This window comes from Musa acuminata, chromosome BXJ2-11 (assembly GCF_036884655.1).
Source record: "Musa acuminata AAA Group cultivar baxijiao chromosome BXJ2-11, Cavendish_Baxijiao_AAA, whole genome shotgun sequence".
NCBI lineage: Eukaryota > Viridiplantae > Streptophyta > Magnoliopsida > Zingiberales > Musaceae > Musa > Musa acuminata.
The window spans coordinates 2,844,332-2,870,407 of record NC_088348.1 but is presented as its reverse complement, the minus strand read 5'-3'; the positions used below and the strand labels follow the sequence as shown (position 1 = coordinate 2,870,407).

Below are 26,076 nucleotides of genomic sequence, written 5' to 3'. Positions count from 1 at the left end.
GACTCCTTATGTGTGATGTTGTTTTGAACAGACCCTGTCAAATAATCCATGTTTCCCAGTATATTATTAGTGGTGGGAAGGGAGAAAAAGGCTTAAAACCAAAAGAGAATCCCATATATCAACAATAAAAAAGTATATCGATGTAAGATTAACGTGATTTAATTTTTTTTTTTTATCCATGAAGAAAATTAAATTCTACATATGAGATCAATTACAAGATAATTGAGTTATCGTATGAATCATGAATTCTTATCTTTTTTCTCATACTCTAGAAAAAAATTAGGAATGGTTAGTGAGTTACTTAATTAGGCTTATTTATAATATTACATGAGATATTTATGAAAGAATGAACTCTAATTTTCAATCCTAAAATGATTGTAAGAATTATATGTAAAGTTAGTAATAAAGAACTTAACACAAAAGGACTAATAAATATATGTCCTATTCATGTGTGACATTGAAGAAGCTCCTCACCATCTTCAATTTTGAATATTCTTGACCTATTCACCATCTTGTGGGATTGTTCGTGGGAAATAGAATACAACAATTTTACTTTTTCTTTTTTTTTTTCGCTTGTCCATATGGAATTACATCATCACATCTGAATATTACATACTAATCTCACCTCATGTAGTTGTGATCTCTAACCAACAATCTTCCTCCGTCTTGCTTGAGCTCCCCACATTGTGGTTTTAATGATTCAATGAATTATATTATGATTTGATTATGATTTTAATACTCATGTACTTGTGGTTTTAATTATTCAAGGTGGCTAATCTTCACAATAATGCACAGATCAATGAATTAGATTATGATTTGAGTCATTGTATTGTTCTTCCTCAAAATAAATAAATAAAATCATCTATACTCATAGCTCAAATTGGGTAATTTTGACATCGACCGAAGAAAAATACTTGCGTTGTACGAATTCATCATTTATATATAATCACATACCCTAAAAGATTCTGAAGGGTGTTAATGAAGGTTTGTATCATATTCATGATATCAATAATTTAGGAAGGGTTGGGTCCATTGTACAAAGACAAGATCACATCCTACCTTTTCCTATTCTCCAAGATTTCAGGATCGAAATCCAACTAAGGTTGCAGGCACTCTAATGGTCTCATTATGAGATGACAACAGGACATTTGCTAATCATGATGCCATGTGGAGAACACATTATATGATTTGTTTCCATCAACAAGTTTACCTTTTGTGTGTGTTCTGGTGTTGGATACTAAGAGTGCTATATAAACCTTTTTCAGCTTGATTCGAACATTCTCTACAAGGGTGGGAAAAAACTTCGTGTCATTAATCTCGTATGTCAATGGAGGCCATATTAAAAGATGCAGCAAACTGGTTTGTCTCTTCCATCCCACCTTCTTCATGAATACTTTGTTCTTTGTCAAGTGGCTGTGGACCACCTGGTAACACTTCTCCTCTTACCTCATTACCAAATCCAACACGAGCAAGCAAAGCTCCAAAGGTTAAGGACTAAACAGTGGTCGCAAATATTTGTTGTCATGCGTATACGAGTTACTTCTCAGTGTCATCTTATGAGTATTTTTTTCGGTATCACACCTATGCATTAGATATACAATGATAATAATGTAGATGACCTAAGACACTTAAGTGAGAGAGATTATAATGTTTTACTATCGTATATGGATAGTATCTTTCTCGAAGAAAATTATAAAAGAATTTATAAAATTAGACTCCGACATAATCAGTGAACATAGTTGGACTCATCATCAAAATGTGTAGGAAGAAAAGCTACACCTAAGCCAAATATTTGATAAGATTAATTGAAATAGTTAGGATTATATGAAATAAAGTATAAAAAATAGATTAAGATAAATAGATGAGGATTACAAGATTTATTGGGGTAGATTTTTTTCAAAAATTTATATTCTGTCTTTTGGCTACTATAAGTAAGTGTCTTTCGATTAATCCAAAGTATTGTAAATTGGAAGTACATCTAATTTCTTCTACTATTATTTTTCCTTTCTTCTTGAAATTTTGTAGAAACGTAAACAAGTGTAGTAACTGGTTCGAAAAAAACAATAGATCCAAAAAAAAAAAAAGGAAGATGGCAAGCATTGGATTAAGTTATCCTAATCAACTTTTTCCTATCTCCGAATGTGAAAATTATCAATTTAAGATCGTTAAAATGAAAAAATATATTTATTTCACATGGATTATGAAATTTGATATAAAATAATTTTAATGAGTACGATCTATAGGATCTTAATATTATTAAAGATTAAAAGGATCAAATGAATAAGAATATGCAGAAGGATACAAGAGCCCTCTACATGCTACAACAAATAATATATGAGTTCTTATTTTCCCAAATCATGACGGGATCAACATTAATAGATTTGAAAAATATTCAAAAGTATGTTCGGAGGCACAAACAAGATAAGCTTCAAAATTTTCAACGTAAATTTGAAACTCTTATAATGAAAGATTCTAAATCTATCATTGATTTTTTCTTAAAAGCATCTTCTATTGTAAATCAAATGAGATCTTATAGTGAAAACCTAAAGATCAAACTATAATTGAAAAAGTTTTATGAAATTTATCTCTAAAATTTGATATGATATCTACTAGTATAGAAAAAGTTGAAGATATAATAATATTATCTTTTGATGATTTATGGGCTCGCTTTTAGTTCATGAATAAAAAATGAATATATCTTTAAATGAAACTTTAGAATATGGTATTCAAATAAAGATAAATCAGAAAAAAAAGGATCAAAATAAAATTTTATAAATTAGATTTTGAAGGGAGAGATCAAAATGGTGGAGGCCATGGATGATCTAATGTTTGAAGTAGGGGATGAAGCCAATCAAATGAGGGCTAGAGAAACTCTAATGAAGGTAACAAGGAAATCTATCAATGTTTTTATTGTAAAAAAGTTGGATATATTAAAAAAATTATTGGTATAAAAATAAAAATCCAAATAATCCTCTTAGCTCTCACTGTAAAAAAGATGACCATCTTGAAAAAGATTGTCAAAACAAAAACTGAACAAATTATCATGAAGAAAATAATAGTAAAAAAAGGATAAAGAAAATATTTTCCTTGAATATAGATCTGTTTGGTTTTTGGATAGTGGATGCAGTAATCATATGACAAGGGATAAAATTTTATTTCAAATGCTTGATTCAATCATATCTATAGTACAGATAGAAAATGACAATAAGGTTCAAGTGGAAGGAAAAGGAAACAATTATTATAAACACCAAATCTAGTAAAAAAAATTGATGATGTGATATTTATTCCTATTTTAAAATAAAATCTCATTAGTATAGGGTAACTAATGAGAAAAGGATATTATGCTATTTTTTATGATAAAAAATATTTGATTTATGATAAATAAAAAATAAGAAAAATGATAGTAACAGTAATGATGACAAAAAATAATGTGTTTCCCTTATTATTTTTAAATCTCTCCTTACATGCATTCGCTGGTATTGTTACTGGTAAATCGATATTATGGCATAAAAACTATGATCATCTGAATTTTTGTAGGCCTATGCAAACTATCTCACATGACGGTTATAAGATAAAATGTCATGACACAAGTTGTGGTAATTAGGAAACCGTAGTTGATGAAATACTTGTATAGAAAAATGATGAGAACCTAAACTCCGATGATAATAAGCTTGCAATTAAGAAGCTACAGGAATAGAAAAGTCAATATTATTCGAAGAGACCAAGGATAACAAGGAAGGTGTAACTAATGACTCATAAGAAAAGGAAGAATTCATTTAGAATCAATAAGTTCCTAAAACTAGCTTAAAAAGTTCTTAGATATATTAAGGGAACTCTTAAATATGACATCCATGTAAAAGATTTTAGGTTGTATTATTATACTAATAGTGATTGGGCTGGTTGTGCAGATGATAAAAAAAAAACACTTTAGGATTTATGCTTAGCTTAGGTGTGTATTTCATAGACAACAAAAAAAGTAAGAATGTTGCAGTTACAAGTACAACTTGTCAAACAATCTGGTTTCGAAGAATTCTAATAGATCTCCATGAAAAACAAGATGGACCAATTAAAATCTACTGTGATAATAAATCTATTCTTACAATGATGAAAAATATTATCTTCCACAAGCGCACCAAACACATCGAAGTTCGGCATCATTTTATTCTTAAACTGGTTAATAAATGAGAAATTCAAAGAGACTCTTGTAGCATCGAAGATCAATTTATCGATATTTTTACAAAAGTTTTGATGAAAGAAAATTTTTATTTTTGTTGAAGACAACTTCAAATTGTAACTATTTTGAATTAAGGAGGTGTGATAATATTAATTCAAATATCTAATACTATAAAAAAATAAAAAATTAGATTAAAATAAATATGTGAGCATGAGAAAATTTATTAACATATGATAGATATTTTAAAAAAATTATAATTTATCTTTCAACTAATATAAACAAATATTTTTAGATCAATCCAAAACATTATAGATCAGAAATACTCTTTTCTTCTACCATCTTCCTCTTTCTAAAGTTATGCATAAAAGCCAACAAATTTGGTCCAGAGAATGCCGGAGGTGGGCCTCGTCAAACCGCACGTCTCCGTCTCTTTCCCTGACTGCAGTAGAGAGAGAGAGAGAGAGAGAGAGAGAGAGAGAGAGAGAGAGAGGGCCAGCTGCAGCAGAAGTCATACTGTGAGCAAATTCTTCACCCCTGTGCTGTCCCTCTCACTGACACATTTTATGAAAACTGGAATGATAAGGGTTGAAGGATTGATTCCATGTAAGACTCTTTCTCTACCTCAGTCGCCTGAGAACATATATAAAGAAAACCCTGTGCTTGTGATAGGAATCCAACAAGGTGTGTTGCTGGTCCAGTGATCACCATTCCTCGACTTGGTGAAGTGATTCCATGCATGTCTTCGACAAAACCCTTGCAATTCTGTGTGTTCTAACTCCTTGCAGCATCACATTCTGCTCATCATTTACTATGAATTTGTATTGTACTGCAACAGTGCCCTTTTAACTACCTCAGCTGCATGCATGCATTCATCCATCCATTGCTGCTGACAGAGACTGCCACCACATGCTTCAGAAGTTGTCAGTTTAATGCTCACCCTGCACATCTAATTCCAAGCTAATGCCTTCTCTGTCTCGAGAGGGCTGTTAACTTTGAAGCTTTTGCCTCCCTGATAAAGAAAAGTTGATGCCTGCACACCAGAAGGCTTTGTTTCCTGATCAAGACTGTGAGTCCTCATGCCCTATTCATCCAGTGGCTTCTCACACCAGAAGAAGTGCCTGAGGACTTCTTTCACTTCACATGCATTTGCAGGTGAAGAGATATAGGGTTGCAAATGGACCATATCTTGCTTTGCTTTCATCGACAAATGCCTCATTCATATCATCTAACTAGATATGAAGTCACTGGAAACATCTGGCTTGTCTTAATGCTTCCATGTGCATGGTCGATCACCCCAGGCTTGTGAATCCAACTGTGCAGTAACCTGGAGATGGTGTTTCACTCATCTGTGTAATCCTCATTCAAAGCATTCAGTGCAGTTGGAAGACACCTCCATCAACCCTTCCTTGTAGCCTTCTTATTTATGGTGAGGTAGGGTTGGCAAATGTGAATCTTATTTTAGATGTCGGATCGCATCTGGATCTGTTGTATCCGATAAGCTTAGTGACCAACGTTTCGGGTCGAGATTTAGGTCGGGTATCGGATCTAGCTTTCAAATGGTTCGGATAAGACGATGGTTTTGGATCAACCATTCTTCCTCTTCGCGGTCACGATCGGGAGCGGGCATCGACACACGTGTTCGCACACGGGCCAGAGATGGACCCACGGCCCATCTCCTTCCTCCACCTCGCGCTCAGGTCTACGCTCGCTTCATCCACCGGTTTCGACGCCATGGCATTCGCTTCCGCCTCCCCGCTATCCGCCAACCCCTTCAAGCCGTTCTACCACTCTCCGCCGCGGCCTTCTCCCAGATTTGCCGCCGCCCAAATCGTCTGCCAGACTTCTGGTGAGTCCTCCGCCGCATTCCTTCTTTATCGCATTCTGTCGAGCACTTGGTGTGCGCGGTTGCTTGACCCCCCCGGCTTTCGGCAGAGCCCAAGAAATGGCGAGCGGTCGTCTCGACGGCGCTGGCCGTCGCTGTGGTCGGCTTCAGCGGCGTCGCGTCGGCCGACCTCAACAAGTTCGAAGCGGAGATCCGGGGGGAGTTCGGGATTGGCTCCGCCGCTCAATTTGGTTCCGCAGATCTCAAGTAACCAATGAATCTTGGTGCTTCCTTGTCCCATCAATCTGTAATACTGTGTTTTTTATTCTTATGTTCTGTTGGTCTTGATCTTAATGTGCAGGAAGGCTGTCCATGTCAATGAAAATTACCGGTGACTTTTCTTTTCTTTTCTTTTTCTTTTCTATTATCGTCAATGTTGGGAGGCCGAATATGTTTTCTTGTCCGTAAATAGATAGATTGAAGAGCTTGTTCACTAAACTACATTAAAAGTTTACATTAAATTTAGATTGGTACAATTGTCTGGCCATTCACAATGCCTACCCGTTAAATATAATTTTGTAGATGGATGAGATTAGAATATTGAGTCTAGTCAAAATTCTACTACTTACTGTTGCATGCATGATGCTTGGAGTAGTGGTTTCTCTTAAATAAGAATAGGGAACATTTTTGACAATTGAACTAATTACAAAAAGTTCCAGCAGATTTGGAGATCACAACCAGAATCAAACCCTTATCAGCAATGTGCTGCTAGCTGCAGTCACCACTGATCCTCCCAAAATGAGCTAGCCAATCAACTGATTAGTTAGCTTCTGTTAAAATATGAACAAAAATGCAAGTAGATAATTTAGATGTAATTCAATATGATCATTCACGATGTTGTGTATTCTCCGAGGTGGCTTGTCAATGTGGCCCAGTGCTCGGATGAGTGTTATAACTCTCAGCTTGTATGGCATGAAATTTTATTGGAAAACTTTGTGAAGTATCACCCATCCGTGTTCTTGAGCAAGGAACCTGGAGCAGTATTTGACATAGAGTTGCCAAATGGGTTGAGTTCATTGCAAACACGCCCAACCTGACCCAATCATTGGGCTGGGTTGGGGTTTTTCGGAGCTTGTTTGGATAAGGGATGGAAATCTCAAATCTGAGATTTCAGTTGGTTTAGGGCTAACCTAAAACTGAATCCCAAGCCTAATGTACTTGCTATGGAAGTTTGTAGCATAAGTTATCTTCATTATTAATTTTACAGTGATGTTTGACAGAGATTACTGGTTGATACCCATCGTATAACCTAAAATTGATGCATAGCAGCCCCAAAGATGAATCCAAAAGACTATCGTTCCTGATTCAAACTGTCCAATCAAACTGAGTTATTAATATCGGACTGATGCTAGATACACTGAAGCCCTAGCTAAACTGAGCTGAATATCTAAATCAAAATCATTTAGCATCATAATGCCATGTCATGACCTGGTAGTTTAACAAAGAATGGAAAAGAGAAATTTATAAATTGGACTATCAATATTGTGACCATAGTCAGCTCAGAATTTGTTTGCTGTTTAAAATCTTGTATTCAGTCTTTATGAGATTGGTTTTTGCCCCCCGGTATTTTATCCGGTATCACAGTCAATCATGCTTCTAGGAATTTCATAATGATACAGACGCGCCAACTTCACAGCTGCCGACATGAGAGAATCTAATTTCAGTGGCTCTACATTCAACGGTGCTTATCTTGAAAAGGCAGTTGCCTATAGAGCAAATTTTACAGGTATATAAATATGTCATTCTTTTATCCATGAGTTTCAATTACTTGTATATTATTTCTTTTTGTAACATTTAAGCATTTAGCCCTTGTCAAACTATGTTTCTCCTTCAAGGTCAAGCTCTTTTCTGAAGTCTTAGATCCACAAGGATGTTTTTTTTTTTATTATGACCTTTGGAATAGAATTTTAGCACTTAATCGAATTGAAGTTTCAAACTTAAGAATATCTAAACATAGATTCGTTTAGTGACCGTTTTGGTATATGTGATTTTAGGTGCTTATTACTTGAATGGATGTTTACTGTTAACAATTGATCACCACTAGCATATCTGAATTAATATCGCTGTAATTTATTACTGATCTTCGTAAGAAATTGAAGTCAGATTAGAACTCTAATCTAGAAAATGGTTCCTACTCAACCATTACTTCCCAAAGTTTAATATTTCTAATCTCAATCAAGAGTTCTTTTAATATTATACTATTTGGATATTCAAATTTCATTTTTTTATACAATATCTATTATCTATATGTATATGATCTATTAGTTCTAATCTGTCGCTAGTTACCATTTTCTTAAGTATCAACATTTTTCCAAGCTTGGATGTTTGTCTTGGGGGATCACATGTAGTTAGTTATGTGGATTCTTTATCTTAATTTGTCTATTAGTGAACCTTGTCTTTTAAATTTACGCCTTTATGCTTTCACTGGTTAGTCATCAAGCAGCTTGTGTTGTCCATGATTAACCACTGGATTTCTTATTTATAGTGATAACATATTTTTTCATAATAACTTTTATCTGGCAAAAGGTTAAGAAAGAACATTAACTTGTATATTTGCTTCTAACCAGTCTTGAGTCATGTGATGGGAAAAGTAGTCTGAACAAAGTAGGAATAATGGTTTTTCACAGCATTGCTCTTTTTTCAACATTCTTGGCTAGATACTCAATTATGATGAAAATATTCAGATGTTGTTGCCACACTCCTCTTCTTTTCTTTTCTCTTCCCTCCTTTTATCTTTGTTCTCTTCAATGCTCCCTCCTCATCCCACCACCACCATCACCATCACCATCACCACCTGTATGTTTTCTTTTTCTCTTTATTTTTGTTTGTTTCTAACTCTTCTTCTTATCCTTCCTTCCCGAGTCACCACCTCCTCATCCTGCTACTATTGTTTTATCTTTTTTCCTTCCTTTTTTTCTCTACCTCCTTTGTCCATCTCCCACCGCTATCACTACTGCTACCACCATCACTGCATCTCCTCCTTATGGTGGTGGGAGAGGGAGGGGAAGGGAAGAGGTCAGAAGCAGAGAAAAAAAAAGGGAAAATGTTTTATGAGGCATAATATATATATTTTTAGTGATCCTGGGTACTAGAGAAGACCTCCCGTCATTGTTCACTGACAGTAGGTTTCCAGAGGATCTGAGGCAATTTAATCAAAGGTGAGGTACCTGAATGGCTAATTCAAGAGTACAAGGGTCAGTTTGAGAAAGGCCCAAACAATTGGGTTCTCTGTGCATTCTTTCAGTCAAATGCAGCTATGCTGAATTGCATAACACAATGAAAAGTTCAGAAAGAACTTGCTATCGTTCAGTACATTGGTTTGTCAGATTTTATTCTTTGAATAAATAGAGACATCAATTTTATACGTAATCATCATTCTATATTATCTCAGTCACCACAATTTTTTTCTAGATCCTAGACAAGTGTTTGGTAACATAAATTCAGCATAACTTAGCTGTATTCTAATTCGTAGCTTTCCTGTGTTGCTTGTGATCTCGTGCAGGTGCTGATTTGAGTGATACTTTGATGGACCGCATGGTAGGCTCACTGTTGCATCGTTTTTCAAAATTTTAACTGCTTAATTGATTAAGGTACTTATATGGGTTTCTTTATAGTATGCATGTGATAGGTAGAAGTGGATCCACTGAACTATCAGCAAACCACTGACAAAATTTAGATTGCTGAAATGTTCAACATAACTTTTTCCAGAGAATTATGCATGAAATTGTTTTAAATTTCTCCACTGGCTATCTGAATACTTTTTTGTATTTTGAAATTATCCCCAGAAACACAGAAAAAGACTTTGTCAGAGATATATAATGAGCAATCTTTCAATCTACTTCAGGCAAAGTGTATTTCTTTTTTTCTGTTTTTATTTTTTTCCTTCATCTAGTATAGATAGTTTCAGGCAAAGTGCAAAGAAAATATCCGAGGGAATTTCAAATGAAAACTGTTGAAGATAAATCTACCACTACTTATGTTCATTATACATTGAAGAAACTCTGTTGGGAAAGGAAGACATACACAATTTGAAGGAGCAAAAAGTGACCAACCTCTCAAAGAAACTTAACGGGTTTGAAAGAGAAGTAATTAAAGACAATTAGGTAAATCAATATAAACGAAAGAACAGCAAAGTGGATATGCCAGGGGCTGTTTGCTTATGTGACAATTACAGCACTGAGCATTTGGATCACTTGAGATAGTCATGAATTTTAGCTAGCGACATCCTTAAGTTGGTTGTATATGATTTTTTCTGGCCTTAATGATACACTAATTGTAAAAGTAAAATTATTCCTTGAGCAGGTTCTTAATGAAGCCAATCTCACAAATGCTGTACTTGTAAGAGCAGTTCTCACACGCAGCGATCTTGGTGGTGCAGTTATCAAAGGTGCTGACTTTAGTGATGCTGTGCTGGACCTGCCCCAAAAACAGGTGCCTTTGAATGTGAAACTCTAAAGGTTTTCTGGCACTAATAACTAGAATTATGTGCCTTAATTCACACTATTTCTTCATGCACGGCTGTTCTTTTCTTGATATCATACTTTCAGTTTCATTTGTTGATATGGTTTTTAATCCCCATCAATGTTGATCCCAAAGCCAAATGAAAAAAATGAGGGGTTACGAGAGACAACTGACAACAAGTATGAAACTTTATTAAATTTCATAAGTGATGATCGTAATTGATTTGTTCAATAACAGAAATAGATCGATGATTTGTTCGTGATATTATGGGTTGTTGTTGTTGTTACTGTTGTTATTTGTTAGATATGGCACTTGATTATTTTGCATGCCACAAACATCTGCTTGTTATAAATTGAATTCTGCAGAAGGATAAATTGAGAAAAAAGCAAGAATGAATACCTTAGCTATAAGCATTGTGAATGGAAGAACCGTCATATTAACATGTACAGGATCTCCTTAACATTATGGTTGATATCAATCTTTTATACAACTTTGATTCATTTATTTTGAAGGCATTGTGCAAGTATGCAAGTGGAACCAACCCGATGACAGGGGTGAGCACAAGGAAGAGTCTGGGTTGCGGGAACACTCGCAGGAACGCCTACGGGAGCCCTTCTTCCCCCCTCTTGAGTGCGCCACCTCCAAAACTACTGGATCGCGACGGCTTCTGCGATGAATCCACTGGACTTTGTGATGCAAATTGAAGGTGACTTGGCATGAGAAACGAGTTTCTCTATCGGAAACTTTAATCTTCCTCTGTTTTTGGTCTCTCTTCTCTCTATTTTAGCTACAATATTTGTCGTAGGATATGACAATTTTAGTGAATGATACAGTGAGAAGAAATTGAAGAGATGTGAAAGGCCCAAAAATTTCTTGTGGAGTAGAATCAAACCATATAATGTTCGATTGCCGGGCTGACTTATTTAGTTGAAGTTTAGATGGTAGCATTCAACAATGGTCATGAAATGAATTTTAGCTTGCAACAGATGGTTGTGAGAAATCTCTAATACATGCAAACTAAGATGCATTTGGAATCGTCAGGAATCCATGCAAGCTTACCATCAATTCAGAATCGTGATAGTACATCACTGGATGCAAATGAATGGTGAATAATGTTGTTCGATGACCTTTCAATTATAATGAACGGACAGACATCTACAGTTCTGTGGACATATTGTGATGACAGCAAATCTTGCTGTCAAACAATGGACCAAACGATAGAGTCCAGAGTTCGAGAGAGATAGAGTCAATCATCCAAACCCTCGGCGTCATGTTATGTACATTAAATCCGTGGCCTTCCACATGTTTCGACACCTATTTACCCCTAATGATCAGTATTTCCAGTTAACTATCGTACGCCTTCACTTCCACAGCTCGATTTGGGCAGCACTGCAGTTGGAAGTCGAAGCACGTTCGGCATTTACCTCAGGCTTCTCAGAAGTGGAGCAGTGGAGCTCCTTGCAGACGCCGCCGTCATGGCTGAGCTGGGACGCGACGAACTTGTCGAGCACCCTCCAGTCCGTGACCTGCTCCACCGAATGATCAGTAGCTCCGGCGATGTTGTAGGTGGAGAAGACCTGAAGCTGCTTGTTGGAATATTGCATCAGGTCGTCCTGCGTGATCGCGGGTGGGTGGAGAGCAGCTGCATGGCCAACGTCGAAGGGAAGCTTGGGGCTCTCCAGCTGGGGCAGCTGGAGGAACGCCATCTCCGGCCGCGCTCCTGCTTGCCTCGGGGAATCGAGCTCCGGCACCAAGGATGCATGATCGTCGTACCAGCATGCGGAGTCATGCCCGCTTGCTCGTCTGATTGGCGTCGCCGTCATTCTCTTCTTGAAAACCCTGCACACAACCCATCCCTCTTCCTGCAACATGGAAGCATCACAAGCTTTGGCTCGGGGAAGGAGAAGAGTAGTTTGAGCGCGAAGTCGTACTGTCACTTGCCTGCAGCGGTGCACTCTCGTTGGATTCAAGACGGTACTCGTGCATGATCCAATCCGACTTCTGCCCGTTGGGCGCTCGACCCTTGTAGAACACCAACGTCTTCCTCATCCCGATCAAGCTGTTCTTGGAGTAGATCGGCTTGTCCCTTCCGGTGGCCTTCCAGAATCCGGCCGCTGTCGCTCGATTGGTCCGTGTCCCGGTCGGATACTTCTTGTCCTTGTGGCTAAAGAAGTACCACTCATTTTGCTCCTCCCTTCCTATCTTGCATCTATCTGATTCCAAAAAACACATACCAAAGTTACACCGATCCAAAAGATGAACAAAGAAATGTACTGCTGATGAAGGCGATAGATGCCTTGAAGATCCCATGGCTCGATCTTATACAAATCGACGTCCTTTATGATATCAAGATCGATCCCTCTTGATGCTACCTTCTTCCTAAGATAGTAATCCACGAGTTCTTCCTCCGTCGGGTGGAACCGAAACCCGGGGGGAACATGAGAAAAGGTATCCATCTTCTCCGGGATCTGCAGTCACTGCCTGCAGATCACATACGAGCAAATGCACATTAAAATGCCAGGAGAATTAAGCATTCGCTGAGCTCAATCTGAATGATCCAGCAAATGATCATGATTCTATATTAGATTTGCATCGGTCTTCATGCATTTGAGTAGAAGACTCAGTAGCGGGAAATTGGCCTCTCATCATTTCATCTAACACTACTTTTTCTCCACACACAACCACAAGTATACATCTGCATGCAAGTCCCAAACATATTGCCTGCATAGGTGATGCTGTCATTCTAAACTAAGAGTTATGTATGATGTGCATTATTATTTGGGCAAAAAATAATGTTAATAGGTTTGATAGTATGCCACAAATGAAACCATGATTGAAAGTTTCTATAGAGCTTCAAGTTGGGATCATTAACTGCACCCAAATGTTATAAGTGGGAATGCCAGTAATGACAAATATCAAATGCAGAGATCCATTATATATAGAGTGGTATCTCTTTTCATCAATGGCTCTTCACAATACTTTAAACCTCGTTAAATTGCTGGCTTGAACTAAAGAGGAAAGTTCTCAAAAGAGTTCAGATAGATTGGCTGGATCATCACCATAAGTTAAAGCAGAAACACAAACATCTAAAGACACTACGAAGCACGCTAGCTTGATGGAAACAAAGCGAGAGCTCAAGAGAGTCTGTAAAGCTGTCCATACGAGAATACCAGATTGTCATGCATATACAAACCTTCTTGCCTTCGATGTGTAACCAGATGTGTGCTGAAAGTAACAAGCTTATATGTATCGGAAGCATTGTCTGTTTAGAGAGAGAGAGAGAGAGAGAGAGAGTTCAGGTAAAATGAGGAAAAGGTCTTACTGGTTATAGAGATTAGTGAGACTGGCCAAATAGTTCCGAGTACGCTGAATGTATTATTTGGCTTGGACACGCCTCTGATGCCGGAGTCAGCCGTGACGGAAAAGATGAAGACCTTTTACTGCTATATTAGTTTATCTTGGCTCGACAGAAGCCTCGGGCGTCGTATCGTCTGTGACGCCTCGTCCTTCAATCTTTGGAGCACCGCGAGGGATCGGATCCCAAGAACAACGCTCCACAGAGAGAGAGAGAGAGAGAGAGAGGTTATGGAAGAGGGTAAAGGAGGAGGCAATGGCGTTAAATAACAGGCGGTGTGCGATGGCCCAAAGGATAGAAACTATAGTTTAGTCAGCTCCGGTGTTCTTTCAGCACAGCGTGCTGCTGCAACATTCATTCGTGTATGGGTGGATCGATGGATTGCGGGGAAAGGCTACGGAAGCAGAGAAATGGCGCCGCAATGGCCGGAAAGAGCAAAGCTTCTTTTACTTCCCTTTGGCCTTCTCTGCCGCAACCGCCACCACCTCCACCCGCCACCGAGAGCGACCAGGACGACAGGAGATCACGACGCTATCCTCCTTTGCTCCACAGAGATGGCAGAAAGAGAGGCACGGAGAGAGAGAGCAACAAAACGGAGTACAGCTGCCTGCAGCTTTATGTAGAAGCCTGCAGGGAAGTAGTAAAAGCAGCAGCAGTAGGTAATCCAAATCGACGATACGAGACCACCGCTACAAGCTTCATGTTTACTCACAGTTCGTGAGCAGCACAGCCCGGGACTTATGGGGGGTGTCCAAAGTAGCCAGTGGTGCCGGGGACCGCCTGCTTCTGCTCTCAATGGTTTGTTGGCTGTCTGCTTACAATTCCTTCTTCTTCTTCTTCTTCTAGTGTCCTTCCTCACATATGAGCTGCATCCAATACCATTTTCTCGGTCACTACGATCATTACCACTGGGAGAGGAGAGAGGGTCATTCTCCGGTGGTGGGGGCTCTTTCGGACACGGCCAAGCATTCCGATGGCGACGCGTCTCCAAACACCAATCCAAACCAACAGAACGAGGAGAGGCTAAACATGCAAGTAAATAACGTTGGCGCTGAGACCCACAACTTTAGTGGGTCCCGGCGGGCCGCCCACGCGTGCGCGAGTTCAGCACGTGGCGGCTCCCGGTCCGGCGTGGGCTCGACCCGATGATTAGGGACCTGGTCCCGCGGGACCCACCCCATCAAACCACATCTGCGGTCGACACGCGGCGGGTTTTTTTTTTTGTTGGGTACCTCCCATCGTATACGTACAGCCTGTAATTTGGGGCATACGTATATTGGTAGGTATATCTTTGGGCCAGAAGTGAAGCAAAAGTATCGCACGCGATGCTACGGTCATCCTGCGGCATCATACGCCCTTCGGTTCTCCTCCTCCTCTTCGTTGGTCAGCCACCCAAAAAGAACACGACTCCTCCCCTTGTTGGTCAGCAATCACATTGCCATGCATGTTGTCAAAGCTTCCTTCCTCAGCTGCATGAAGACTGCTTCTGATGATACGATAGAGAGAGAGAGAGAGAGAGAGAGAGTTACGATCAACGAATGGTTTGGAGAGATCGACCACGGCGGTCGATCATTGCCTACGTAATCCCATCATTGACTGCCCCCCCACAGCCACGAGCTTCGTCGGACGTGACGCGCTCGGTGGGACAGCCTTCTCCTACAAGCTGCGGAGCCAATGCGAAAGGGTTGCGGCCTCCTGAATACACGCCGGGCCCCGCCGGCCACCTTCTTCTCTCCACCATGATGTCTTCTCTCTTCTCTCTTCTCTCTCTCTCTCTCATACGGTCCACTGCATCTTTCCCGTAGATCTTTACAGATCTCCGAGGGGCCCAAAGTGTAGCTTTCTTCCTGCACATACTTCAAGCAGTATGCCCACAAGTTATCTTCTAAAACATGCTCCTTTGGTCCCTAATATCAAGTGCCATAAAAATGTGTAGATTTCAAAGTCCAAATCAACGTATATGATGTACGTATATAGATAAGGCTATCAAAAATGTGTGTATGTGATGTACGTATATAGATAAGGGCATCACCCTCACGCTTAATGGGCCTAATGATGAACTTATAGTGTGCGTCATATGTTCACTGTGAGGAAAAGGGGCTCTGAAAGAAGTGAAATATTCTCACCTAAAGATAGGAACTATGAGAAGAAGGGCATGATAGCTTTCGGTTTGCATGTCTCGTCAAAGTGTAGTACCTATTATGACCATGGAGTGTGGTTGAACACCACAAGGAGGAGAAAAGGGATGGAATGATGAGAAGCCACTCATAGAAAGAGATTTTGATCTAATTGATTGCTTGATCTCGTTGTTCTAAAAGTCTGATTTGTTTTGTTCCAATTGAACAAAGCATTGGGTTGTGTAATGCAATTTGATTAACCACATATGCCATTACAAAACTATTTTTGGCTTATATGTACTTATAATACAATCACATGTAATTGTCCATGCATCATGCAATGCAAGAGCATAAAATTATGAACAACAGATTGTAAGCATGGATATACCACAAATTATTGCACCTAAGATGAATAATGTAGGAGAAGGTACATCTTATTATTTATAAGAAGTTCCGAATTCATATTATTTATGTATCTCACATTGAAAGAAGAAAAAGAAAATTAAATTAATGGATATATTATCATTAAGTTGAACTTATTATTTATAAGAAGTTCCGAATTCATATTATTTATGTATCTCACATTGAAAGAAGAAAAAGAAAATTAAATTAATGGATATATTATCATTAAGTTGAACTTATGACAAAGCTAATGAATTATAGATTCATATATTTAGGATATATTATTAAATTAAGTTATCCAAAAGCCATTCTCAAACCTTAATTTTATTTAACAAAACTTGAAAAAATCATGACAAAGCTCATGCTAACCGATTACTATATAGAGCTCATGTTATCGAATTTAAAGTTATTTCAATTTTTGTTTAAAAAAATATATTTTCTATCGTGCTAATTACATAGCTATCTTTAGCATCGTGATTCTTACACTTTCAAAAGTTATATTAGAATCTCTATATTTATGAAAATAAAATATTTAACCTTATTTTTTCTGGTAAATCGAAGTGAGACAAAATCAACACGTGCTTAATGATAAAACCTGTGATATTTTCATCAGCAAATTCGATGACATGAGGAAAAATAAAATTAAATATTTTACTTTCACAAATATAGAGACCCGAATATAAATTTTAAAAATATAAAGATCAAAATATTAAAAATAACTAATTAATAATGTGTAATTAAGTCTTTGGCTTCATAGTTCTCTCAACGAGTAATAGATCTATCTAGGCCCGCTTCTCAAGTCAACCTTCTCATGGTCGTACACGGCATAATGTTTCATTCAAGCCCTAATCTACACAATTTTTAGCTAATTTTATATTTAGTTGAAGTTGACATCAAACATTAATTTGGGTGTTCACGGGCGACCCAACTGGACGATATTTAATTTCCATTGACATTTCTGCGTTCTTCATGTTGGTATTGATGTTTGCCATCTCCAAGTCGAGACAGCAAAAGTACTCAGTCCACAACAAGGACATCTGACCTCCTCTCCCCCTGACTTGATCTCCTACTGCCACCACACCAGTCCAAGCCATTCATGTTTGATGGTGAAGAAGACGATTCCACTGCCTATTTATTCCATTCAGGTTTGAGGGACCTCACAGGCACCGACCAGTTAGCTGAAATGGTCTGCACCATGACACCTGCAAAGTGATAAGCTTCAGCTGTTGCTAAGGAAGTTGGCATCCAATGCATCGAGATGGTTGATGCCATCCATCATGCAACTTGCAGATATCTTCAGCAAAGAAGAGAAGGAAGCATCATCACGCCTAGGGTTCTTCTGCAACCGCTGAAAGGATAATGACATTACCTTTCTTTGTAATGGTGGAGCAGATCGTCTTCATCGTCTGCACCTTCCGCGAAGTTCTGTGAATCCACCACCGCCCCCGGCGGCGAGTCGTAGTAAGTACGTACAAGCCGTTTCCTTTCGCAAGACGATGAGAACACGCAACGTAATAGGAACCAATCCATGCACGCGCTGCGGCTTCCACGTTGCTTCCTCAGCGGACTTGTAGCGTCGGTTATTGCCTTTTCCTTGCGTACTTTCCGGTGGAAGTCAACGTCCGATGGATGGGTTCCATCGTTGACCCACAAGATGAGACCTCAAACTCGTGGTAACTGTTGAGATTTGGATCCGGATTCGCTTAGCTTGATCCCCGGAATCCATCCTTCTCCCCTCCTTCCCGGAACGAACGCCAGCCTGCGTTTATGGTGGTTGAAGCAACTCGGATAACATCTGCACTTAACACACGCTTCCTTCCTGTTGAGGGAGCCCAAACGATGGGACCGTACCACCGTAGACAAACACACGACTGCTGACCCTTGTGCTTCTTCTTCGGCTTCTCTTCTCTTCCTCTTTATATTGTTCTCGCTCACGCTTTCCTCCTCTTCTTCACTGTTCTCTGTCTATATAATTTTGGTTTCGTTTCGATCAGAGAGAGAGAGAGGAAAGGAATCGGTGTGTGAAGAGACTTGCTTCTTAGCTTCGCACCCTTTCACGTACTTAATGTCATTAAGTCCTTTTCTCTGCAACGTCCGCAGTTGCTTCAGATGATGATGAGATACAGGGGAGGGTTCAGGTTGGGCCGCCGCCTCGTGCGGATCTGGCGACGCGTCTTTCGACTCGACCGTCGCCGCCGCAAAGGCTGCTACGTCCGCTTCGACGCCACCCCATCGCCGACCGTCTCCAATTCTGGCCGCCGAATCGAGGCCTCTGCGCTGGCGGCGAGGGTGTTCGACTGGGGCCGGAGCCTCTCCCGCCGCCTCCGCCTCCGCCACCGCCTCGGGGACAGGACGCTGTTCCTGGGTGAGGAGGATCGGAGGCCGCCGCCCAAGGGGCACCTGGCGGTGTACGTCGGCGGGGGGAGGAAGGACGTCGGGGGACAGCCGCCGCGGAGGTACTTTGTGCCGGTGATCTACTTCAACCACCCCTTGTTCGCGGAACTGCTGCGGGAGACCGAGGAGGAGTTCGGGTTCCACCACCCCGGCGGCATCACCATCCCCTGCCCCGCCGCCGAGTTCGAGCGCGTACGCAAGCGCATCGCAACCACTGGCCGCCACCTACCCCGGAAGAGCAGCATCAGATCCTTCATGCTCTAAAACCATCGCCACAATCTCAATTCTTTTTGCCTCTCTCCGCTCACAACTCACATGTAATACAAATGTTCTTCTAGTTTTCTAAATTAATTTCTTAATAATTTTGGAGTATTTTGTGACAAGTTACGGAAAATATATGTTCAATGACACATTGAACTTATCCTTCAGCTTCATATTTCATCAAATCAAAGAAACGGTAAAAAGGGAGAACTACTCAAATAAGGACAAAATTGGAGGATATTTATTTCTAAAAATCGAGAATTATCATTAATTGTAAATATTAGACACTTTTACTTATAAACAGCTATTTATTTGTTTTATGCATGTTTGTACTGTAAGAATTGCAGTGATGGATTTTATAGCAACATACAATTTTCATTTTTCCTATATGGGAAGAACAATGGCAGTCCTCAAAGAAGTTAAAAGACCATATTTACAGAGAACACACACACGAACACATTGACAGAGAAGAGATGGGCAATTAGATGATTTCTCTGGCAACAGATTGTAATTGTTCACTTGCATAGCATGATTACTGCAGGCTGAGGAGAAGAGAGAGTTCGAGGCGATACAAGATCATGCACTGAAACCTCGATGAGATGGACTCCACATGGCAGCAGCTCCATCGTAGCTTTTGCACGAACGAGAACAAGCCGCTTCCATTACATCCTTCGAGATGCCTTCGTTGCATATGTTCGCAAACGCCCGCATGTGTTTCATGCCATATTGAGTGAGCGATCCACAGTGCGATTCAAACGCTCGAACCTGAGGTTTGTTGTTACTCTGTCAGCTAAAGAATAATTCTGAAATAAGCAGGTAAATAAGAAGAGAAAATTGACTCCCTCCAGTTTGAGCTATTCAACAGCCACAAAATGATGAGACAAAAAACTCAGTTCACTTGGTTGCAGCTTCATAACCAAATATCGGTATCTACATTGCCATATACCAATGAAAACCAAGATGAAAGAGAAAAGAAGAGAGAGGATGACTTACCATCGACTTCAAGCATTCCCAATCATCAACCAGTGCCTGACCCGACGGTCTTACAGCTCTGAGGATCGAAGGACCGATTTCTGATCCAAAAATTTGATTCCCAATGTAATCGATGCTGCTGTCGAGATGCACTCTGTGCATCAATGTCTTTGTGATCTCCTCAAGAATTTTCTTCTTTTTGCTCGATCTGTCATCCGATTGTTCATACTGGAAACAAGCAATGATTACATAACTAAAAGATATGTAGTATTTTTTTACATTTAAAGAATGGTCATCCAGGAAAGATAATTTGTGTCAAGAGAGATTTAGGAGATTGCAAACGACCTATTGAACTCAACCGACTAAGATATAGATTTGCATTGCCTGTCGATACGACAGATTATTTGCTGCATTATATATCAACATACCAACTTCATACCGATGATTAAAGTGTATGCTGCCATGTTTTGTTTTGTTTTTTTTTTTGCAAGAAAGAAAATTACACTAATTCAAAAGTAGAGAGAACACAGGAGGCGAATAACCTCTCCGATAGAAATAGAGTTATGATCTCTAGCAAAATTAGCAAGGTGGTGAGCTTCAGTGTCCATGTTTATAGGTACATGACTCCACTTAGAAACATTAACAAGATTATCTATATACAAAATATTAAGCCAAGCATTCGTTGGGCATCAGTTGCCTTCAGATAGAGTAATTTCTAATTTTGAATATACAGGAAATCCATGAATATGTAATTTCTTTTCTTTCTTCGATCTGTTTCTCTCAATGATCGGCCGAATACTGCTCTTATCACCTCTTACCTTCGTTCTCTATCCACTAAGAATGAATATTAGAGTTACCTGGATTCTCTCACCCTAAGCACAAGTTCTGTTGGATGGGTATATCCACAAACAGAACATACCATCATTACCCAGCAATTCAATTACAGTACAAAACAAATAACCATTTAGTCCAACTGTCCAGAAATGAAGATCAACTTATAATAACTAATACAAAATTGACTTTGACCATGAAAAGATCTCAAACCCTATATGTATCAAGACAAGTTAACGTAAATATAGTCGCTGTTTATCCAAAAACTAAGAGAACTATTACCAATGGTTGAGCCCTTGATTTCGATCATCGCCATGGAAGGCAGACCAACAAATAAAATTCAATGAAAAAGAAGAAACAATTATTATTACTCACCATTTTCCACATGAAGAGTAGATCGGCATCTCTCTGATTGATCACCCCCATTGGCATTCTTAGGCGAAGGGCATTCTCAGTAACATTGGCAATGGCAGGTTCAAAGCCCTGGTAAAGGGACAGCACGTCAGATTTAACACTTTTGTCACCATACTCCATCACATGAGATCCTGTGTTATATGTGTCATGATTGGATGTCCTCATCTTCACCTGAACACCTCACAGAAAAATAACACTCCCAATTAGAACCAAAGAGTAGGTTAACAGGATCTATGATTCTATGGTAAAGGCTGGTAGTAAATACCTCCTCAAACTGTTTCCCAACTGTCTCCTCCTTCAGATTGTGGGTCTCACTGCAAGAAGCATAATTGAATAGTAGAACTAAAAAGACACCTAAAATCTGCTCAATGTTATTCATGAACATCACTGAAAGCTACTTCGCAAGAACTTCCGTTGAATAGATATTATCAGCATAAGATAAATCAGTGAACGAATTATGCATGGTGAACAATAATGAAGTCATCCTACATTATGTATGAAGAATGAAAGAACTTGATGCTCTGTCAAGATAAATTGTTGTTGATTCTTATCAATCAAATATCAGCTCAAATTAGATGGATAAGAAGATCCTAAACTCCTCAGTAATTAAAAAAAAAGGATACTTCTGGAGAGTTTCTCCTGTAAGAAAACATTTGGAATTTGAAGCAAACTATAATTTAGTTTTTAGGCCTAAATGCAAACCTGTCTTCCATCCATGCAACACTGTACAAATCGCCAAGGCAGGTTGTAAATTCACGAGGCGGAGGAGGATCCATTCCAGGACAATATGTACCCCAACTGCTTTCCACAGCGTTGGATGCAGTTGTCACATATATGTCGAGGTTTTCTGGCATTAAACCTTCAAAAATGCTGCCACTCTCACATGCTTCCACATAAATAACCTGTTGAAGTAACCACTTAGAACGCCTACGAATTCAGTGTACCACAATCATAGTGCTGATATAGCATGGTCCTCTTACCATTTCTTTGTAACCATTGGATGCATGTTTCATTTTCAATACTTCAATGAAATCAGCAGCATACAGAAATGGCATGTTGGGCATTCCTAAATCACAACAGGTGTCAGCATACAAAGTCAATCTTGGAATCTGGTTCCCCAGCAAAGCACAAAAGAACAGAAAATTACCGAGCACCCCAGGGCCTCCATGGTCTGAGTAGTAAATGAAGATCCTGTCACCTGGTTTGCTGTCTATAACCTTTCCGCTTCCACCTTCTATAGCACTCCTATCACCCAAAAGCACAGCATATAGATTCTTTGCAGTGACTTGCTCTTTGGTGTAGTCCTGAAGACAACGGTTACTGTTTTAGCACACTGAATTTTGGAACAATAGCATGTATAACAATTAATCAAGGTCTCGGTTGGCACAGCGACAAATCAGATGATGTTATTTCTGGATCACCCTTATATTTTCTACTTCTTATCACAAGAGGGAGCAAGAAAGTCAAGCAAATTGATTGTCTGTCTAACCTGGAGATGTGAAGGTATATAGTTTGATATCCGAACAAACGTATCAGGTTTGATGAAAGAATTTGACATGAGCTCAAAACGTAAGGCAGCATATGGAAGCCTGCCTCTATGACTCGATGCATTCATCTCCCACAAGATCACAGGCATTTTTGTTTTTAAAAAGAAAACTTTTTGGCATAGGCTAAGACACTGCAGGTTCTTAGAAGTAGAAAATTTTGACGTCTACACTCTACACTACCATTGCAGAAGTACAGCATTGAATATGAGCAAAGCCCTGCCTGATGACTGTAACTAAATTTTCCATTGCATACTTATGAGCTATGTAGGAAATTTGTTGTCTCCAAGGGCAAATAAAAATAAGCCAGACAGATTATAGTCCAGATAAAATAATACCCACCCATACTTGTTTTCTTTTTTCAAAAAATTCAGAAAAAAATGCCGAATGTAGTGCAACATATCTATTTAGGATACGAATCAATTTTCCCATTAGATTAATCCGTTACTGATCCACACATTGTTTCCAACATGAATCAAATTTTATGTTATTTTCTAAATGAAGCTACCTTGAAGTGCTCTGTGTTTCCGCAAGGGGAGTTGCTAAGACTAAATCACTGCAAATATGACCACTTTATGTGACTTCCTAAATGCAGTTCTCATTTCCCCTATTCTGCCTACAATAAGCCAAGAGACCTTTGGCCATCTCTGCCACGGGAGAGAAGAGAGGGCCGAACAAGAAAGTCGATGAGCTCACGAGAAACTAAAGACAGATTAAGAATGACGAAAACAGAGGAGCCCCACTGGTGTGTATGTACCTTGGGGACGCCGGCGTAAACGTCTTGGCCCTGTGGATGGTTAATAATGACTCCCTGCCTCGGGTTAAGCGGGTTGTGAGCGATGTCGTCGTGCATCATCACCACTATGTTCTCCTCCTTCAGCCCACCTCTTCTCAACAACTGGTATGCGTGGCACACGTCCGCCTGCATTCCACAGACACGCACACATCCTCATCGTCGTCGTCACAGCAGATAATGTGTTTGTTGAATTAACTCAACGAAACAGAACAAGGGCGTTCGCTTAATTACCTGATGCCGGTAGTTCCCATAGCCGGAAGAGCCCGCCACAAGCAGCGCCCACTTGGTCCCCGTCTCCTCTTCCTCGTCCTGACGGCCGCCTTCTCCGGGCTCGGGGACGAGCCTACTCGACGGCAACCGGATGATCGGGTCCCAGCGGGCGGCCGCCCGCGTGAGGCTCGGCCTGGAGGCGGAGAGAGACATCTGAAGCAGAAGCATCGCGGCGAAAGAGAAGAGGGCGCGCCTGGCGGCCGCCGGGGAGGAGCTCGTCGCCATGACACGCAGTGAGATCGAGGTCCAAGTGGTGATGGGGAATAAGGAATTGGACGGACAGAAAGGAAATCAGGAAAAGGAAGATGAGGAACAGGGGAAGCAGCGGCCGCCGCCTGTCGCATCCTCCGAGGCAGCAAGTCGCAGCGCCATGCAGCAGAAGGAGAAGACACGTGGAAGTCGCGGCGGTTAAGTGGGTCCCGCTCACCGTCCAGAGGTTCCTTTCTCGCCTACCGTCATACTTTGCTCGTGCAGCTCCTCCGTCTCTTTGTTGGCGCCTGCAAGGAAGGGGCGGTGTCGAAGGAGGCGGTGCTCCGCACGGCGACCGCGCCGCGAGTTCCGAGGGAGGGGAAGCGCGGATGCTGTGATCATCTAGTTACTGGCGCCCCTGAATTGGCTTGCTTTTCCTACCCGTATCCCGCACTCCTTTCGCCTACCCACTGTCGTATTTGCTGAGAAACGTGGGTCCTTCATGTGGGACCACGTCACAGCCAGGGTAAACGTGTGGGCTCGATACTTCACGATGACACGGAGAGGTACTTTCGGTCCTCCCGGTTTGTATGTTTAATATGCCCGCATCAAACAGCCAATAAAGTTTATGCACAAATCTCAAAGAGTGAGAGGACGAGGACTCTACGAACGAATCTTAAAGCATGACCATGACTTGATTAAACTGGTAGCCGGCAGCGTTTGCGTGATTGGATTTATAAGACACGAATCATTGGACCAACATTTACATGGAGGACATATGCGGGAATCTTAATGTACAAAATGATTGACCAAACCATGTTAATGTTATCATGCTAATGACCAAACCTTTGTCACCAGCAACCTTTCTCGTAATGATAGTTGATAAGGGACATTCTGGACAGTCGTGTCACATTACAATCAATGTCATGTACCACTATACTAAGTCAACAAGAAGAATACCCTATGTACGTTAAACCATATCCCGTACCAGGGCACTGTTCAATACGATCCGCCCAGGAAAACTCAAGACGACGCCATACGGCACCGTCCCATGCGTTCCGGGACGATGCCGTCTCATGCGCCCCGAAACAGCATTGTCCCGCACGTCTCAAACGACGCCGCTCCACACGCCTCAGGACGACAACCACGCGAAGGTACCCTCTCACATCTCGAGAGCCAACCATCGCGCCAAACCCGCGTAATGTCACGGACAAACTTCTCAACAAGATGTTGGATGTAATGCTTATGTGTGTCCGTGTCTTTTGGCATGTTCATGCCTTGTACCGCATGTAAAGGGGCGGCCGAAGGCTTCATAGTCCCATTTTAGTTGGGTTGGTGGTCTCTTTAGGCTTGTAAATAAAGGTTGTGTCATGTTGACACGTACGAGAGATTTTCGATCTGTAATTGACCATTTTACCCTTTGTTGTGTCACTGTTCAGAGCTTGTAAAGTCTGTTTGTAATTTGCATTGTCTATGAAGTATTTTTCGGACATGTTTGCTTGTGGATCCCGATTGAGGTGTTCTCTTTAACTCGTTCTCTCTTTTGTTGGTCATAAGGGACAATGGGAGGCTTCGGGGAGGCTGACCTTTGCGGACGGACCCGCGAGGGTGCCGCACGACTTAGGCAAAACCAGCTAAGTCCGTGTCATATGGTATCAGAGCTGGGACAAGCACTCATAGAAACACTTGACATGCAAACGTGGGGGACCTAGCGGAGCTGCGTTGAGGGCAGTCAGCACACGCACGACCGTTTGAGGGAAAACGGGCATGGAGATGTAGGGAAAAGAGTCGCTCAGAGGAGCGGGCATCTGAGATTGACATTCAGATGAATGACCAACCCTTCGCGTAAGAGGCACCACGAGAACAGGCAAGCTTGGAAGAATTTGGAGCGCACAAAGGTTGGGATGGCTGAGTTTGAGCTACGGCTCAACGTTGACAACTATACTTGATGGTGCTCTAGGCAAGCGAGGCGCTTGGCAAGAATGAGACCATGCAAGGTGGAATGAGTTGCTCA

The 26,076-nt window shown here is 40.6% G+C and overlaps 5 protein-coding genes across 6 annotated transcripts; 2 read left to right on the top strand and 3 right to left on the bottom strand.

Moving 5' to 3' along the window:
* Window positions 1-5,815: 5,815 nt before the first annotated feature.
* On the top strand, window positions 5,816-11,369 carry LOC135627996 (thylakoid lumenal protein TL20.3, chloroplastic-like). Of its 2 annotated transcripts, XM_065134509.1 has the most exons (7): window positions 5,816-6,020; window positions 6,107-6,263; window positions 6,358-6,387; window positions 7,676-7,782; window positions 9,559-9,593; window positions 10,359-10,487; window positions 11,030-11,369. In XM_065134509.1, exons 1-7 carry the CDS (start codon window positions 5,831-5,833, stop codon window positions 11,219-11,221), a joined length of 840 nt encoding a protein of 279 aa, XP_064990581.1. In that variant the 5' UTR covers window positions 5,816-5,830; the 3' UTR covers window positions 11,222-11,369. The 2 variants fall into 2 exon arrangements, with proteins under 2 accessions (XP_064990581.1, XP_064990582.1); XM_065134510.1 differs by lacking the exon at window positions 5,816-6,020 and having other exon boundaries at window positions 6,157-6,263; window positions 7,657-7,782.
* A 274-nt stretch (window positions 11,370-11,643) lies between these two features.
* On the bottom strand, window positions 11,644-12,373 carry LOC135627227 (NAC domain-containing protein 7-like). The gene has a single exon (XM_065133241.1). It carries the CDS (start codon window positions 12,338-12,340, stop codon window positions 11,879-11,881), a length of 462 nt encoding a protein of 153 aa, XP_064989313.1. The 5' UTR covers window positions 12,341-12,373; the 3' UTR covers window positions 11,644-11,878.
* Window positions 12,374-12,395: 22 nt separating this feature from the next.
* LOC103970870 (NAC domain-containing protein 7-like) lies at window positions 12,396-12,973 on the bottom strand. Its single transcript, XM_065131475.1, has 2 exons — window positions 12,814-12,973; window positions 12,396-12,730 (listed from the first exon to the last, which is right to left on the bottom strand). Exons 1-2 carry the CDS (start codon window positions 12,971-12,973, stop codon window positions 12,396-12,398), a joined length of 495 nt encoding a protein of 164 aa, XP_064987547.1.
* Window positions 12,974-18,203: 5,230 nt separating this feature from the next.
* On the top strand, window positions 18,204-19,157 carry LOC135626414 (auxin-responsive protein SAUR36-like). The gene has a single exon (XM_065131669.1). It carries the CDS (start codon window positions 18,501-18,503, stop codon window positions 19,047-19,049), a length of 549 nt encoding a protein of 182 aa, XP_064987741.1. The 5' UTR covers window positions 18,204-18,500; the 3' UTR covers window positions 19,050-19,157.
* A 348-nt stretch (window positions 19,158-19,505) lies between these two features.
* On the bottom strand, window positions 19,506-24,474 carry LOC135626413 (asparaginyl endopeptidase Rep2-like). Its single transcript, XM_065131668.1, has 9 exons — window positions 23,835-24,474; window positions 23,565-23,729; window positions 22,411-22,567; window positions 22,244-22,329; window positions 21,966-22,165; window positions 21,529-21,577; window positions 21,225-21,434; window positions 20,040-20,246; window positions 19,506-19,811 (listed from the first exon to the last, which is right to left on the bottom strand). Exons 1-9 carry the CDS (start codon window positions 24,096-24,098, stop codon window positions 19,623-19,625), a joined length of 1,527 nt encoding a protein of 508 aa, XP_064987740.1. The 5' UTR covers window positions 24,099-24,474; the 3' UTR covers window positions 19,506-19,622.
* Between the last annotated feature and the right edge of the window lie 1,602 nt (window positions 24,475-26,076).

What these genes read in the sequence shown, in the direction of transcription:
- LOC135627996 (XM_065134509.1), top strand. Translation starts at nt 5,831, where the DNA reads ATGGACCCACGGCCCATCTCCTTCCTCCACCTCGCGCTCAGGTCTACG. An exon ending in CATGTCAATGAAAATTACCG is followed by an intron (nt 6,388 to 7,675) that starts GTGACTTTTCTT and finishes ATAATGATACAG; the next exon opens with ACGCGCCAACTTCACAGCTG. An exon ending in ATACTTTGATGGACCGCATG is followed by an intron (nt 9,594 to 10,358) that starts GTAGGCTCACTG and finishes TTCCTTGAGCAG; the next exon opens with GTTCTTAATGAAGCCAATCT.
- LOC103970870 (XM_065131475.1), bottom strand. Translation starts at nt 12,973, where the DNA reads ATGGATACCTTTTCTCATGTTCCCCCCGGGTTTCGGTTCCACCCGACG. An exon ending in CGAGCCATGGGATCTTCAAG is followed by an intron (nt 12,731 to 12,813) that starts GCATCTATCGCC and finishes TTTTGGAATCAG; the next exon opens with ATAGATGCAAGATAGGAAGG.
- LOC135626413 (XM_065131668.1), bottom strand. Translation starts at nt 24,098, where the DNA reads ATGGCGACGAGCTCCTCCCCGGCGGCCGCCAGGCGCGCCCTCTTCTCT. An exon ending in GTTGCATGGATGGAAGACAG is followed by an intron (nt 21,578 to 21,965) that starts GTTTGCATTTAG and finishes TGCTTCTTGCAG; the next exon opens with TGAGACCCACAATCTGAAGG. An exon ending in TTGGGAAACAGTTTGAGGAG is followed by an intron (nt 21,435 to 21,528) that starts GTATTTACTACC and finishes TGAGGTGTTCAG; the next exon opens with GTGAAGATGAGGACATCCAA.
- LOC135626414 (XM_065131669.1), top strand. Translation starts at nt 18,501, where the DNA reads ATGATGATGAGATACAGGGGAGGGTTCAGGTTGGGCCGCCGCCTCGTG.
- LOC135627227 (XM_065133241.1), bottom strand. Translation starts at nt 12,340, where the DNA reads ATGACGGCGACGCCAATCAGACGAGCAAGCGGGCATGACTCCGCATGC.